Source organism: Leucoraja erinacea, chromosome 18 (assembly GCF_028641065.1).
Source record: "Leucoraja erinacea ecotype New England chromosome 18, Leri_hhj_1, whole genome shotgun sequence".
In the NCBI taxonomy this organism is placed as follows: Eukaryota; Metazoa; Chordata; class Chondrichthyes; order Rajiformes; family Rajidae; genus Leucoraja; species Leucoraja erinaceus.
In genome coordinates, this window is record NC_073394.1 from 7,568,729 (window position 1) to 7,584,758 (window position 16,030).

The 16,030-nt window shown below is 42.4% G+C and overlaps 1 protein-coding gene across 1 annotated transcript in view; it reads right to left on the reverse strand.

Moving 5' to 3' along the window:
- The window catches only part of LOC129705602 (golgin subfamily B member 1-like), a 74,473-nt gene that overhangs the window by 13,473 nt on the left and 44,970 nt on the right, over positions 1-16,030 (reverse strand). The window contains 4 exon segments of the mRNA XM_055649216.1: positions 2-8,809; positions 10,554-10,658; positions 11,819-11,987; positions 14,996-15,105. Coding sequence (XP_055505191.1) covers positions 2-8,809; positions 10,554-10,658; positions 11,819-11,987; positions 14,996-15,105 — 9,192 coding nt within the window.

Genomic DNA, 16,030 nt, shown 5'->3' on the forward strand with positions numbered 1-16,030 from the left:
CTTGAAACCTTTGCAACATTTCTTCTTTTACTTGCAGTTCGTTTTCCTTACTTTGGAATCTAGCTTCCCATTTTTTGGTCTCTTCAATAATCCTGTCTCTGTCGTCCTGAAGAGAGGACATGGAGTTTGTGAATGCTGCCAGCTTAGCCAAATTGTTGTTCAACTCGTCACGCAGTTTTTTTATCATAAAATCTCGGCCATTTATTTCAGCTTGCATTTCCAAGGTTTCAGCAACCACTCCGTCTTTATCCCGTTCCAGCAAATCCAGTTTATCCTCATATCTCAATATTTCCTTCTGATGAATTGTTTTCTGTTGGTCTAAAATCTCAAGTAGTTCCTTCTCCTTCTGAGTAATTTGAGCTTTTGTCTTCTCTTCGTTCTTCCGCAGATCTTCTGTTAACCCCAAGCACTGCATTCGAGCACCTTCAGTTTCGGTTCTGGTGTCTTGGAGCAAGACTTTATAAGATGCAAGTTCTTCTTGAACAAGTTTGACTTGCCTTTCAGACTCGGAAGCTTTTGCAGTCATCGACTCTAGACTCTTGCTCATTTCATCACAGGTAGATTCCGATGTTTTGACACATCGTTCCAAGTCCAAAATGAGCCCCTGGTACTTGATGCAATCCTTCTGCAAAATGATTATTTCCTGCTGCTTCTCTTTTAACAGTTCTCGAAGCTCCTTGGTCTCACCTTTGGACGAGGTATTACCCCTCCGAGCAGACCGAAGCCGCCCTTCAAATTCTTTCACCAGTTTTACTTCCTGAACCTCTTTTTCTTTGATCAGATGACGTTTCTCTTCTCTGAAGCAGTCCAATTCATTGACAAGCGAATTATTTTGCATCTGCAGTGCCTTCCATGCTTCAGTTAACTGATCTATCTTGTCGACATTTTTAAGTAATTCTGCCTCCAAATACTCTCTCTCATTTTTGACCTTTTCTGACATTTCCTGGAAATGTTCAAGTTCTTCCTGGAGAAGAGATTTGTCATCCTCTAAAATTTTGACTTTTTCATTTAAGTTCATAGTCTCCCGCCGGCAAGCTTTTATTTCTTGTTCAAGCTGTGAAATTATATTGTTTTTTTCATGTGTCTCGGCAGTGCGGCGCAACTCTAATTGTCTAAGCTTCTGAGCCAACAATGGTCCTACTTGCCCTGTAGTACGAACCTTTCCTTCCTTCAGCACAGGCTTGTCCTCCAGGGATTGGGATTCGAATGACAGTGGTTCATTAAAATCAGCCTGATACGAATCATCCTCACTCTGCAACTCCTCTATGATGGATATGGATGAATTAAATTCATTCAGCAGAAGCTCCTCCTCTTTTTGGGTTTTGTCAAACTCTGCTTTAAGATCGTGATAAGATTGCTTCAGTGACTTGCTTTCCTCCTGGAGCTGATTGTATTGGGCAGACAATTCGCTTGCGTGACTCTGCTTTGCGGTAATAGTTTGTAACTCGCTGCTCATTCTTTCAATCTCTTCCTCAAGCTCCTGAACTCGCTGCTGCTTGGATTTTGTAAACTTTCTCATTTTGTCCTTTATTTTTTCATTTTCGGCACTAACTTCCTCAAGCTGCCTCTCCATGCTTTGTCGTTTGGCTTCTCCATCGCGGAGCTTGAACATCACCTCCTGTTTCTCTTTTCTTGCCATCTCAACTATTTGCCTCATCTTATCCATCTCATTGCCGATATTTTCGTAGGATTGCAAAAGAGATTCATATTCGTGCTTTAATTCGTCGTGTTTGGTCTTCCACTCTGACAACTCTGCCATCTGGGAGTTTTTCAGTGAATCCAACTGTTGCTTCTCATGAGTCAGGATGTCCAGTGTATGCTTCAGACTTTCACAGGCACCGTTTAGGTTCTGTTTCTCTGTGGATATACGATCAGCCTCGGAGAGCAGTCTCTGCCTCTCCTCCTGGTGTGCTAAAGCTGCTTCTTGCAAGGGCTCAAGTTGTTTTCTCACTTCAGCCAAGCTTCTTTCCAGGGTAGGAATCTTGGAAAGAAGCTCTTCCTTTTCAGATGTCAAGACATTAATTTCATGCTTCAGAGATTTGTTTTCTTTCAGAACCTCTTTCCGAGATATTAGCGCTGCTTGTAGTTTTCTCTGCATCAGTTCTTTAATCCTGCCTTCCTCAGAACTATCTGCTGACTTCTGCTGAACTTCACTGGTGCAAGCCTTCAATTTTTCACTTTGTGCTTCGTAAAAGATAGATTGTTTCTGCATTTGCAGTTCCAGCTCCTCGACACGTTTTTCCTTCTCGGACAATGTACATTCCAGTAACTTTATGGTGCTCTCTCGCTCTTGTAAGTTCTCATGAACTTTTGCGAGCTCTGACTGCACCGTCGATAACTGCGATGCACGCATTCTCTCCTCTTCTGCCTCTTCAGCCTGCTTCAACATTGCTTTAAGCTCTGCGTTCTCCACCCGAGATACAGCTAGCTGTGCCTGAATACCATCTTTCTCTCTGTTTAAGTCTAACAGTTGGGCTTTCAGACAATCCACATCTCCAGCTTGATTTGCCAAAGTACAGGAATAATTCTCGATGTCTTTCATTGCTTCCTCCAGAGCAGTTGTGAGGGTTTTGGCTTCCGCTTGGGTTGACTGCCACTGATTTTGAAGCCAGTGAATCTCTGCTGCTTGGCTCTCCCTTTCATCCTGTTGTTGCTCCAGACTACTTATGGACTGCTTCAGCTTTTCCGACTCTTCCGATTTTTCAACAATCCTTACTTGCAAGCACCCCAACTCTGATATCAAGTCATTTTTTTCCTGCTCCAGATGTTTGTTGGTATCTTCAAGGCTTTTCAAACCAGCCTCTTTTCCAGATAACGTGGAAACCATACTGACTAATTTCTCCTCCATGCCATGAACAGTTTCATGCTGACCTACAAATGCAAGCATTTTGCTCTCCTTTTCTTCGAGTTGAACTTTAAGCTGTTCCACCATCCTTTCTTTATCATCAAGCAGTCCTTTGACTGAATGTAGCTGTTTTTCCAAAGTCCCTACTAATTCTGTTTTGCGTTCAAACTCCGTTAGCTTTGAGTGATGTGCATCTCGGAGTGTCGCCAGCTCCTCTTTAACATCCTCTACCTCTCTGCTTTGCATGGAGTACTTTTCTGAAACGTGGTTATACTCCTCCTTTTGTTTCGCTAGCTGCTCTTTGTGATGCCGGTCCTTTTCTTGAGCTTTATTGATAGTTTCCTTTCGAGCCAAAATTGCTGCCTGCAGCTTCTTTTGTAGATGTTCCTTCTCTTGTTTGAGCGCATTTAGCTTACCCACGGCCTCAGTAATATCATCATCACAGGCTTCACTCATGTCAGGTGATCCTGTGTTTGAGTGATCTGGTATTTTGGATAGTGCAGTTTTGAGTTTTTCGAGGTTTGAATTTAATTGGCTTCGTTCATCTTCAAGTGCCTTCTCCTTTTCTGCCAGAACAGATTGGAGTTGTGCAATTGAGGAATCTTTATCTCGAACAACTTGAAACAATTCCACAGACAGAGCATCTTTCTCCGCTTTACATTGACTGACAATTTGCTGTAGTTGTTCTATGGCCGTCTCTTTCATGCAAAGAGTCTCACCAAGGTGATTCATATCATCATCCTTCTCTAACAATTGTTGTTTGAAGACGTCAAGGTGCATTTCAAGCTCTTTAAACTCCTTCTGACCACTTGTCACTTGGCTTTCAAGCTTGCTGTAGCTCTCTCGCAATTCATCAATTTGCTTGCTTCCGTCTGCATCTGCAGCGGCACTTTGTTGTAACTCTTTGACTTCCTTCATCAGCTTCTTCCTGGTGAGTAGTGCAGCTTGACATTTTTTCTTCAGGAGATCCCTCTCCTTTGTTACTGCTTGGGTCTGTGAATGCAACTGTTTATTTTCAGTGGCAATGCTCTGGTACTGGTCTTCCTTTGCATTTAGAAGACTATCTTGCTTCTCCAGCTGTTGCTTCAGCTCCTCGAGTTCACATGTAAAGCGGGAAATCTTTTCATCAGACACACAGTTTCGCAACTTGAGCTCTTGCATTTCATCAGTCAGATGCTTTTCTACATCTGCTGCCTTGACCATTTCCTTCGAAATGGATTCTGAAAGTTGCATTGTGGAAACACTCTTCTGCTTCAGCTGCTGACTGAGAGAAGCCACCAGTTCTTGCTGTTGGCTTACTTGCATAGCCAGAACCTGTGCCTCATGTTCTTTCTTCTGCAGAGCATCAAAATGCTTGTCTCCTTCATTCACTGCATCTTCCAGCTGCTGGGATTTCTTTTTAAGTTCCACCTCCAACGCACCGAATCGCTCTTGCACTGAACTATTTTGTTGCAAACTTTCATCTAAAATATTTTCTCTTTCCCCGAGCTCACCTTGGGATTGCTTCAGTTTCTCCTGAAGATCAGCTATTTGTCTCTGGAGCTCTTCCAGCTCAGAATGATGAATTAATTTAGTTTGGCTGAGCTCATTACAGAGCGAGAGCTTCTCTTCTTCATAAGACTTTAACCCATCAGCCATGCTTTTTGCACGTTCCAAAATTTCATTCTCACTTGCAGCAATACTATTTCGCAAATTTTCAATTTCCTTTTCTTTTTCGGATAGAGTAAGTTTTAATTCGCTCATGGCATTTTCATGACCTAGAACCAAAGCTGACAATTCATCCACTCCGGATTGCTTTTCAACGAGTTTCTGACTCAGGTTAGACACCATCAATTCTTGTTCTTTCAGGTGATTTGAACTGGACTGTAATTGCGAATGCTGTTCAGAAAACTTTCCTTGCAAATTATCTAAAGCGTTTTGTAAGCTGTTAATTTGGGCATCTTTTGACTCCATTTTGTTTCCTAAAAAGTTTATTTTTTCAGTCAGCAGACTGCTTTGCTCAGTTTCTTTTTCCAATTCTGTCAACCACTTCTTTTCTGATTCCATCAGATCTTGTTCTAATTTCTTAACTTCTAAATTCAGTTTCAATATTTCCTCTGATTTAAGACTAACCTGTTTCTGAAGACATCTGTTTTCATCCTGGAGAGGTTGCATTATATCATGCTTCTCTCTAACTTCGCCCATTCTTACAAGCTTCTCTTCTAGCACCTGCAGTTCTTCTGATTTCTGTCGTAACTGCCTCTGATGGGTGGCATTCAATTCTTCCTTCTCGCCTTTCACTGTGTTCAAATGGTGACCAAGTGCAGAGTTTTCTTTCATCAGCTGATCACATTGTTGATGAAGATTTTCAATCTGCATCATTCTTTCTGGCTGCTCCTGTGTTGACTTTTCATTCATAGTCTTTAGTTGCAACACGAGGCTCTCAATGTGCTGTGCCTGGTCTAAATACTTATTCTGAAGAATCATATCACTTTCCTTCAAGTTCTGATTAACCACCTCAAGCTGTTGTATCACCTCCTCATATTGGAGATTTTGTGAAGTTAGAGCTGCAATCTGGCTCTCCCTGTTCTTTTGATTAATAGTAAACATTTCCTCTTTGAGCTTTAAGGTATTCCCACAGTCGTTTAATGATGCACAACTCTTTTGCAGTTCCTCTTTTAGTGACTCAATCTCGGCCATCAAAGTATTGGTATTGCATTCAGTGGTTTCAATGGTGATATCCTTTTCACAAAGTGCCGTCTGAAGTTCAGCCATTTCTCCATCCTTCCTACTAAGCTCTTGATGCAGTTCCTTGAAGTGCTCAGTTTGCGCAGCATACCTATCCTGCAGGTGGGTAAAAGCAGCTTCTTTATCCTGCAGTAATTGCTCATGTCGCCTTGAGTCAGCAAGTAAACACTGCACTTGCCTCTGGAGTTCAGAAGCCAGCTCTGTGCTCTCATTGAATTGTGATTTTAACAAATCACCCTCACTTGCCTTGTCTTCCAATCGCTTGACAAGTTTACTCTGCTCCACAATTGAAGCCTCCTTTTGTGCAATAGTTTCTCTCAACTGATTCATTTCAAAAATCTGTTGATTTATTTGACTATTTAGTTGTGAGAATGAATGCTCAAGGTGAATAAACTTATTACGGAATGCCTCATTCTGAGTTTCTGTTGTCTCCATCTTTAATGTCAATTCTTCTTTGCAAGCTGCTGCGTGCTCCTTTATTTGAGAGAGAGACAATTCCTTTTCCTTAATAACACACTTCAACCTCTCAGCTTCGGAACTGGCAGCTGCCAGTTGCGCTCTAAGTTGTGAAACGGTGTCGTCCATTTCAGAATGAACCGTCTTGAGATTGACACAATCTTCCACTTTACAGGCCAGCAGCATGTCTCTCTCCTCGATGGTGTGCTTCAATTCGTGAGTTTTCAAGGTCAAGTCTTGGATTTGACTTTGAAGTTTGGAAATGGTTTCCATGTTTTGCATTTCCAGGGCATGGTGTTCTGCAGCTTTCTTCTGGAGATGTCCAAGCTCATCTCCCTGCTGTTGCAGGGATTTATCTTTCTCTTGCAGATTCTGCTTGAGCTGACCTGCTTCACACACCAGAACTTGCTCCTGCTGTTGCAACCCTGAAATCACCTGCATATTTTGGCCCAACTGCTCTTCACATTGTAAAGTTTTGGCTTGGAGCTGTTGCAGTAAATTTGCTTGCTGATTCAATGATATCTGTTTCTCTTCTAGTTCCAATGTAAGCTTTGCAGTGGCAGCATTTAAACCATTTACGTCTTGGTTTAATGAGGTTATCATCCCCTCTTTTAGTGACAATCGATCCTGAAGGCTTGTATATTCACCAACTTTACTTTGAAATGCAGACTTCATCTCTTCAAGTTCTGCTTTAAGCCTACAATTTTCAGTGTCCAATGCCTGTACCTGATCCCGCACGTGATGTGCTGCGTGTTCATACTCATTGACCCTCCCCTGCAGTTGACTGTGCTCAGCAGTCCACCTACTTAAAGATGTGTGAAGTTCTTTATTCTCATTCTGAAGACTTTCTTTATCAATATTCAATGCATCCATTTGTTTCTGCAACAACACAACTCTATCAGTTTTCTGGTCAAGTTGGCCTTGTAAGTCATGACCTTCAACAGACCTGATAGTCAAGAGGGATTCTTTATCACTGAGCCTTTGCCTGATGTTTTCACCTTCTTCTGTCAATTCTTGAACTTGACTTTCTAAGGTTTTGGTCGTAAGCTGGTGCTGACTTAATGTCACATGCAAGCCATCCAATTCCGATAACTTCTCTTTTAAAGTCACGTCCTTGTTCCCAAGCTCAGCATTGAGAGCTTGAACCTGATTTTGTAACCCCATCATTGCCTCTTGCCCTTTGTGCAATAGGTTTTGAAGTGAGGTGCATTCATCTATTTTGTTGGTCAAAGCAATCTCCTTCTCGTTGTTTGAAAGCTGAAGTTCTTCAATCCGCACTGTTGCAAGCTGCACTCGTCCCTGGAGTTGCTCAGTAGTTAGTCGATGTTCCAATATTTCATCCTTCAGCTGGTTACATTCATTTATCTTTTCATGCAACTGCTGTTCTACTGCTAATTTAATTTCCTCCACAAAATCTAATTTTACAGTTAATGCTTCTTTTTCTTTTTGCAACAGGGAGATTGTGCTTGTGTGTTGTGAAATCCGCTCAATCTCAGAGACTATTTTACTCTCCAACTGCTGTACAGCATTGTTTTTCTGTATTAGTTCATTTTCCTTATCATTTAGGAGCGACTTGAGATTTTCATTTTCAATAGACATATCTTTCCTACTACACTCCAAACTGGCTTTGAACTGCAAGCTATTAGTGGCATCATCTTTTAGCTCTTTAACAAGGTTAGCTTGCTCTGAAATGTTCCGAACTTGTTCGTCCACTGTTGTCTGCAAGTGTGCATTTGTTGCTGTCAGTGCTTTTGTTTGGATTTGTAAGTCAAGAACCAATTTGGTCATCTCTTCTATCTGCCTCTTCAACTCTTTTCTTTCAGTTTCTTTAGTCTGTACTTCGAGCGTCAATTGAGAATTGCTTTCGTCAACCACTTGCAACCTCTGCTCTAAAGAGGCAACAATACCCAACCTCTCCTGCAATCTCCCTACTGCTTCTTCTTTGTATTTGTCCAGTTGTTTGGAGAGTTTCCCTAGCTCCTCGTCTTTTCCAGTATTTTCAGCTATAAGGTTATTACAGTGGTTTTTCAAAGCTTTCAATTCCTTCTCTAAAATTTGTTCTTTCTCCTCTTTCTCTTTGAGTGAACTGTCGAGTTTTTCTTTTGCTGAACTGCTATCAGCCAACAGAGCCTTCAGGTTTTCCAGTTCTTTCTGATTTGCATCATTTATTTCCTTAAGCTTTTCAGTAGTTGTGGCGACCTTGTTTTCAAGTGACAATATCTGAGGTCCACATTCAGCAAGATGAGCTTGATTTAACGTGTTCTGCTTCTCCAACTCCGAACGCAAGTCATGAATGGTATCATTATTTTCTTCAATTTGCTTCTTTAAAACCACAATATTTTTCTCCTTGGCCTCAATTTCACTCTTGGTATTTTGTAACTCGGACTCCAGGGTGGAAAGCTGCTCCACTAACGAAGAAAGGTTGTTAGTCATGGTCTGCTCATCAGCAGACTGATTCTCCTTCAGAAGAACACCTTCCTTTTCCACCTTAACCAAGGCCGCTTGCAGTTCTCCAGTTTCCTGCTCTTTACATCTGTTGTGTTCCTTTAATGATTTTGCCTCTTCTGAATACTCGCTCATACTCTGAAAAAGAGCAGTTTTTTCATGTTCCTTCTCCACAATAACCTCGTTCAGAGCGTCAATCTCTCTTTCACAGCGCTGCAGGTCAACAATGAGGCGCGCCCTGTCCTCCAAGTGGCTTGAATTCAGTCGTTCCAGCTCATCGTTGGTCTGTTCCAGCTCATGACGCAGAACTGCCGTCTCGGCTTCCTGCTTCTGCACCTAAACGATGCAAAGAAAGATGTTTATATTCAGCTATGGCTTATCATAACGCAAATACTTGCAGGTTTGATAGCCTGCTCTTTTTATTTTTACAACAATCTCAATTGAGCAATTAACTAGATTTATGTTCACCGAATAATATGACCATACATCCTACGAACAATAAAACCAAACATAGAAGCAAATCTTCAGCAAAATATGGCCTAGTTATCAAAACAAAATATAAATATCAAGGACGAGAGGGCACAGGTTTAAGTTAAGAGGAGAAAGATTTAATAGGAATTTCGGGGGCAATTCGTACACAGAGAGGGGGGGTGGGTATATGGAATGAGCTGCCAGAGATAGTTGAGGCAGTACTCTAACAAATGACATTTGAGTAGGTTCATGGATAGGAAAGATTTAGAGGGATATGGGCCAAATGTGGGCAGGTGGGACTAACACAGATGGGGTATCTTGGTCTGCATGGGCAAGTTGGGCTGACAGGCCTGTTTCTGTGCTGTGTGATTAAACAGTATGGAAATGTCATTTATCCTTTTTGCACTCGCTTGTAATTTTTTAATGATGTCTACATTCAATACAAAAGAGATTTTGTTTCCGAACCAGAGAAGTTGTGGGGGGGACAAGAGACGAGGAGGTTTGAGAAGTCATCAAGGGCAAAGTCACTCCAAAACTACCTAGCTTGGCTTCCCAGATGCAGAGAGATCAGGTTTGTGGAAATATGAAACAGACGGCCAGAGTATTACAGTTGGCCCCTTGACTAAACAATGAACTTGCAAAGATCGCTTCATGTTACAAAAACCATGTCATCAATTGGTAATAAATAGAACAAGGTGAAAAGACCATGAAAAGTCTGCGTGATGGCCTTTGAGGCAATGAAAATTAGCACTTAGAGAATACACAAAACATTGTGCAGAAATGTGATAAGGAAAAACATTGGCTCTCAAGGAATTAAAACGTAAAAAGTAAATAAAGAAAAGCTATACTTTTTCAGCTTTCGTTTCTTGACACATGCAGATGACATGGCTTCCTGTTACAGGAAATTATGAAATGTACTATTTTCTGGGAATGCAACCCCACCCCTGTAACATGGGGATCGCCAGTATGGTCATTTTTCAAGAAAAACTCAGATAATTCCCTTTCCTACTATTTGGAAACCTCAGTAGCTCAACTGGCTGAACAGGTGACATTATTCGAGTTCCTTTCCAAACAGACATGATCCGCAGTTCCCATGCTCCATCCCTACTCCCTGGGATCCCGTTCCCACTCTCTCTCTTCCTACTCCCTGGGACCCCGTTACCACGCTCCCTTTCTACTTCCTGGGATCCCATTCCTACACTCTCTTCCTACTCACCAGTGCCTTGTCTCCATGCCCCCGTTCTGACTTGCCAGGGCCCCGATTCCTAGCACCCTTCCTACTCCCTGGGGCCCCATTCCCACGTTCACTTATAACTCACGAGGGCCCCCTTCCCTTCCTACTCACCTGGGCTCCCATCCTACAATCCCATCCTGCTCCTTATTGCCAGCACTCCCTATAAAGTTAACAGGTCCCTTTTTCCTGTAATCCCTTGCTCACTGGAAACATAATTTTTCTACCCTGAAACATTTGAAGAAAATCCAAGTTATAAATGTTAGCAGAACGACATACAATAGTCCAGAAAAACAGCTAGTCTGGCACTAAAGTTCAGAGAGTAAAAGTAATTGGAGTTTTTTTTTTTTAAATGGTCCCTTTTTGAAAAATGCATACTTTTTCTTTGGTTGAAGATAATTTCTCTGAAAGGTCCAGGACAGTATTTTTCAGCTCAGCACATTCTACTTCAAAACCACTGCATCTTGTCGTTATGCATCCCAACTATTAAAAAGAAAACAATGCATTCCTAAATATCATTCATTCATTTTTACATACAATATGCATAGAATAACAAACACAATTTTTAGAAGTAATGTGGAAAAAGATTCTGCGACTTTAGACATGTTGGTGAAAACCCTAACATGGAGGAAAGTTAGGTTCTTAAACAATTACATTCTGGAGCATTGGACTAAGAGAAAAGAGTCTTCTGTGTTTGAATTGATTTGAGTCTCAAAGTCACATATTCCAGGTATAGAAGGTAGACAAAAATGCTGAAGAAACTCAGCGGGTAGAAAAGCATCTATGGAGGGAAGGAAGTAGGTGACATTTCGGGTCGAGACCCTTCTTCAGAATGTATGTATATTCTAGGTATATTCTATTCTAGGTATAGAGTTGCATTACTTATCGGAGTGGGTACTGAAGCTTACAAATCAATACCTCAATATCCGGACCATTATGTTCTGCACTCTGTTTATTTTCTCTTTTACTCTACCTGCTGTACTCGTGTATGGTATGATCTGTCCAGTTAACACGAAAAACAATGTTTTTTTACGTACCTCAGATGCGCAACAATAATAAACCAATATTAATTTTCTGCAGCTGAATCTTAAATAAGAATATTATGAATTATAAAATTACAGAAAGGCTGGTTTTGTAGGTAATAAAGGGAGCGGCAGTGCACAAATACTTTTACAATCCTGCATCATATAACCATATAACAATTACAGCATCCTCACGTAAAAAGATGTTGCAGAGTTTGTGAACTGGATGCTGACTCTGGATTGTAAGAGTAGATGGCGCAGATAAATTCAAGAATGCAAGTCATCTTCTTGTCTATTTGCACTATGAGTAGCTTGCCCAAATGTAAATAAAACACAACATTTATGGACCTCAAATAAAATGGTCACCTCCTGAATCTGACATCAGTGTAATGGACATCAATATGAAGGTGGACACAAAATGCTGGAGTAACTCAGTCAGGTCTGGCAGCATCTCTGGAGAAAAGGAACAGGCGATGTTTCAGGTCGAGACCCCTATTCCTTTTCTCCAGAGATGCTGCTCGACCTGCTGAGTTACTCCAGCATTTTGTGTCTATCTTTGGAATAAACCAGCATCTGCAGTTCCTTCCTGCACAGCAGCATGAAGGTGTTTGGAATGCTTACTTTTTCTTCAGTGTTCAGTAGTTTTTCACTCAAATCTTGGCTGCTTATTTCTCGGGCTTTCAAGGATTCCTTGCATTTATCCAACTTCAGCAACTTTGCTGAGTTTTCTTCCAACACGTGTTCCTTTTCTGCAAGTGAACTTTCCAGGTAGTCTTTCCTGTTGCTGACTCTAGAGATTAACATCAGTTTCATTGAGTTGAGTCAAACTTTCATTACAGAGGACAATGAAAAATGAGAAGCTAAAGCCGAAACAAGATTAAGTGCCAGATTTTTTAGAATTAGAATTAGATCTTTTATTTGTCATTCAGACCTTAAAGTCTGAACGAAATGCCGTTACCTGCAGCCAGACATACAATAATACAATAATAAACAACAGAACAGACAGTAAACACAAATTAACATCAACCACAGTGAGTCCACCAAGCACCTCCTCACTGTGATGGAGGCAAAAATCTTAGGGCTGCCGTCTCTTCCCTCCTCTTCTCCCTCTGCGCTGAGGCGATACCCCACCGGACGATGGTAAAATCAGTCCCGCGGCTCACCGAGCTCCGCGAACGGGCCGGTTCAAACTCCGCGGCCCGGGGTGGTCGAAGCTGCCACCCTCCAGTCCAGCGGACACAGCTGTTGACGATGTCGTTCAGTGGCCCTCGGCCGAACCCCCCGGACTCAGGCCGCCGCCGCCAGAATGCCGTCTCAGCCACCGCGGTGAGCACCGTTTCAGCTGGGTCACCCTCAAGTGAGCGTCTCAGCCCCGCGGCAGGCAGCCCCCATGGGAGCACCGTTAATCTCAAGCTGGGCCGCCCCAACGGGTGCGTCTCAGCCCCGCACCAGGCCGCCCTCACGGGAGCGTCACAGCCCCTCACGGGAGCGCCGTTCCAGCCCCGAGCTGGGCCGCCCTCATGGGAGCGAGCCCAGGGTGAGTCCTGACAGGCTGCCTCCGGAGCCTCGAGGTCGCCAGTGTCGCCATTAGGCCTCAGCGCAGACGGAGGCAGAGAGGGGGGATACGACAAAAAAGGGAGAGACAGCAAGCCCTGTTTCAACCCCCCACCCCACCCACACAAACACAACCTAAAACCAAAAAACTTAGCTAAACAAAACAAAAAAAAACAACACAAAAAGTAAAAACAAACGGACTACAGGCGAGCCACAGCCGTTCACCAGCGCCGCCACTTGCGGAAAAATTTAGTGCGTTACAAAATTATACAGCATTTTCATAGAAAAAAAATGCGAAGAAACGGTTTCTTTATTTGCTGGAAGAGAATCAGGTAACACAGATATTCATCAAAACATCCATTATGCCTACAATGTCCATCAGCTCTTTGATAGAATTATCAATAATCATATTCCCTTAGCTCGTTTTCCACTTTATATATCTAATCCCCTTTAAAAAATTAACACTATTTCTACTATAGTTTGAGGCTGCACATTCCATATCATAGTAAATTTATTTTAGGCTTTAGGGATACAGTGTGGATCTTCAGCCCACCGAGTCCGCACCGACTAGCGATCACCTCGTACACTGACACTATCCTACATAAAATAGGGACAATTTACAATTTCACCAAAGCAAATTAACCTATAAACATGTACATCTTTGGAGTGTGGGAGGGAACCAGAGAAACCCCACGCAGTAACAGGGAGAACGTATACACTCTGTACAGGCAGCACCCATAGTCAGGATTGAACCTGGGTCTCTGGCGCTGCAAGGCAGCAACTCGACCACTTCACCACTGTGCTGCCCTTGTTAAATGAGGAAACATTTTCCACATGGCAGATCCATAAAAGGTCTACCTGCTTCTTAAATCCCTGTTCAGAACGCTCATGGGAAATTACTGTCACTTGGCAAACAAGTAACTTTTGGTGGAAATGTGTCAGCCTCGATAACAATCAGCACGGGAGCACCTCAAGGCTGCGTGCTCAGCCCCCTGCTGTACTCACTCTATACTCATGACTGCGTAGCCGGTCATATTGCGAACTCCATCATCAAGTTCGCTGACGACACCACTGTTGTGGGTCATATCACTGATGGGGACGAGTCAGAGTATAGAAGAGAGATCGACTAACTGACCAAATGGTGCCAGCACAATTCTATCAAATCAATTCTATCATCTCAATTCTATCAAACATTATACTTTAACATGACTGACAACTTGTCCCAAAATTGGCCAAGGGGAGGTTTGAAGTGGTGAACAAAGGCTCAGCACTGTGAAAAATAAAATCTGTCCTATGATCTTTGATGGATCAGCATATCCACATGCTGTACAAAGATCCCTGGTAAGTTTTCTGTTCTTCTAAGGCAGTAAGATGGGTTGAAAGATGCCTTGCTTCCACTCCCGTTCTGCATGTTACAGATGGCTGCAAAGTCTTATGAGAGTTTGACAGAATGCAACAGGTGAGGGCATTGGTGTTTCACCGGAAAAATGGTTTGGTTTGTGTGCACTTTCTGCTGTTTGCATTTGACCTCCGTAAGTTTCCATTGGACAGATTAAAGGTGCTTAGAGCGTACCTGAATGCTTCTCCCCCATTTTGAGCAGGCACAGTCAGAATCATAGAGTTATGTAGCACAGTATAACTGCGCCCTTCAGCTCAACTCATCTGCAACGACCAAATTACCCAAACCAGTTCATCCAATTTGCCTGCACCTGGCCCATATGCATGTACCTATCCAAATGCCTTTTAAATGTTGCCATGGTACCTACTTCTACTGCTTCATATGGGAACTCGTTCCATATGGAAGTGTCCAATATAAATACAGGTTGGTGGATCGAGTGACTGCTTTAAATTACCACCAACTGTAGGTGGGTGTTAGGAACATTAGGTGGGAGCTGATAGACTTGAGACGGAACAGATAATAGGGGAAGAAGTAAGGGAATAGGACTGATGGAATCACTCCAAGAGCTAGCAAAGGCTTGGTGGGCTAACTGGCTTCCAATGTCATAGAAAATAAAAATATGCTGTTGTACCCACACAGGATGGAACCCACACACTTTCTACAAATGTTTGGCATATGGATTCCTTAGATTTGACTGAGATGACTCATATCCCCAACAAAATGCCAATGCTGTTGTTGGCTGTCTCCCAAAACCAAGAGAGAAAAAAATTGATATTCAAATTATGCAAATCAAAATTGAGCACTGCTCCACTGTTGTCAACATGAAACAGAGATAATGTTCCTACCTATTTAACTGCTCCTTCAGATCGGAAACAAGTTGCTGGTGCTGGTCAAAATCACGGCTTTGCTGGCTTCGCAAGCGGGACAGCTGATTTTGTAACTGTTCAGCTTCATTCTGCGTCAGGGAAGGTAAAGTATTCAGCAGACTCACAGCAAATGGTCTTGGTTTTTATGTCACACTTGAGGCACAGCAACAAGTTCAACATTTAATCTTCTACCCCCATTTTATTTTGAAAATGTCAAAAGATGTCAAAGCTACAGTACAGGTTCTGTCAAACTGGTTGAACGTTCATTAATGAATTTGTAGAGCATTAGTTCTTGTGAAATTTCTCAGCAACGTCACTAAAGATGAACTCCCATTCTATTCTGAACAATGCAAATATAATTTTTAAGAAGCATCACCGCAAAAGCCGAAACAAATAGACGATGACAAAGAAACACAGTTCAGTTTTCATCAAACCTCCTCCAGCATCTAGTGGTCACACGTCTAGTTGGTGATGGACACTGACATTTATTCTTTTTCCAATGTATCCCTGTATATCAACTGGTGTTCAAAATAGATCGATGCCTGGCAAAGATTAAATCTATTGGCACTCAACTCCACTAACAACTGCTTTTTATCAATACTCTGCATTTTGAAAATGGCCAGAGATTCTAGCATTCAAGTCTAGCAGAACTTTAAAAAGTTTAAGAGGCAATGCATTTGATTTTTCATTCATTGATGTCTATTCAGAGTGGCTCTGCAGGCAGTTTTGTTACCTCACAGTTCCAATGACTGAGACTCAATCCTGAGCTCGGGTGTACACAAAAATGCTGGAGAAACTCAGCGGGTGCAGCAGCATCTATGGAGCGAAGTAAATAGGCGACGTTTCGGGCCGAAACCCTTCTTCAGACTGATGGGGGGTGGGGGGGAGAAGGAAGGAAAAAGGGAGGAGGTGGACCCCGAGGGCAGGGGGATGGGAGGAGATAGATCGAGGGTTAAGGAAGGGGAAGAGACAGCAAGGGCTAGCAAAATTGGGAGAATTCAACGTTCATGCCAT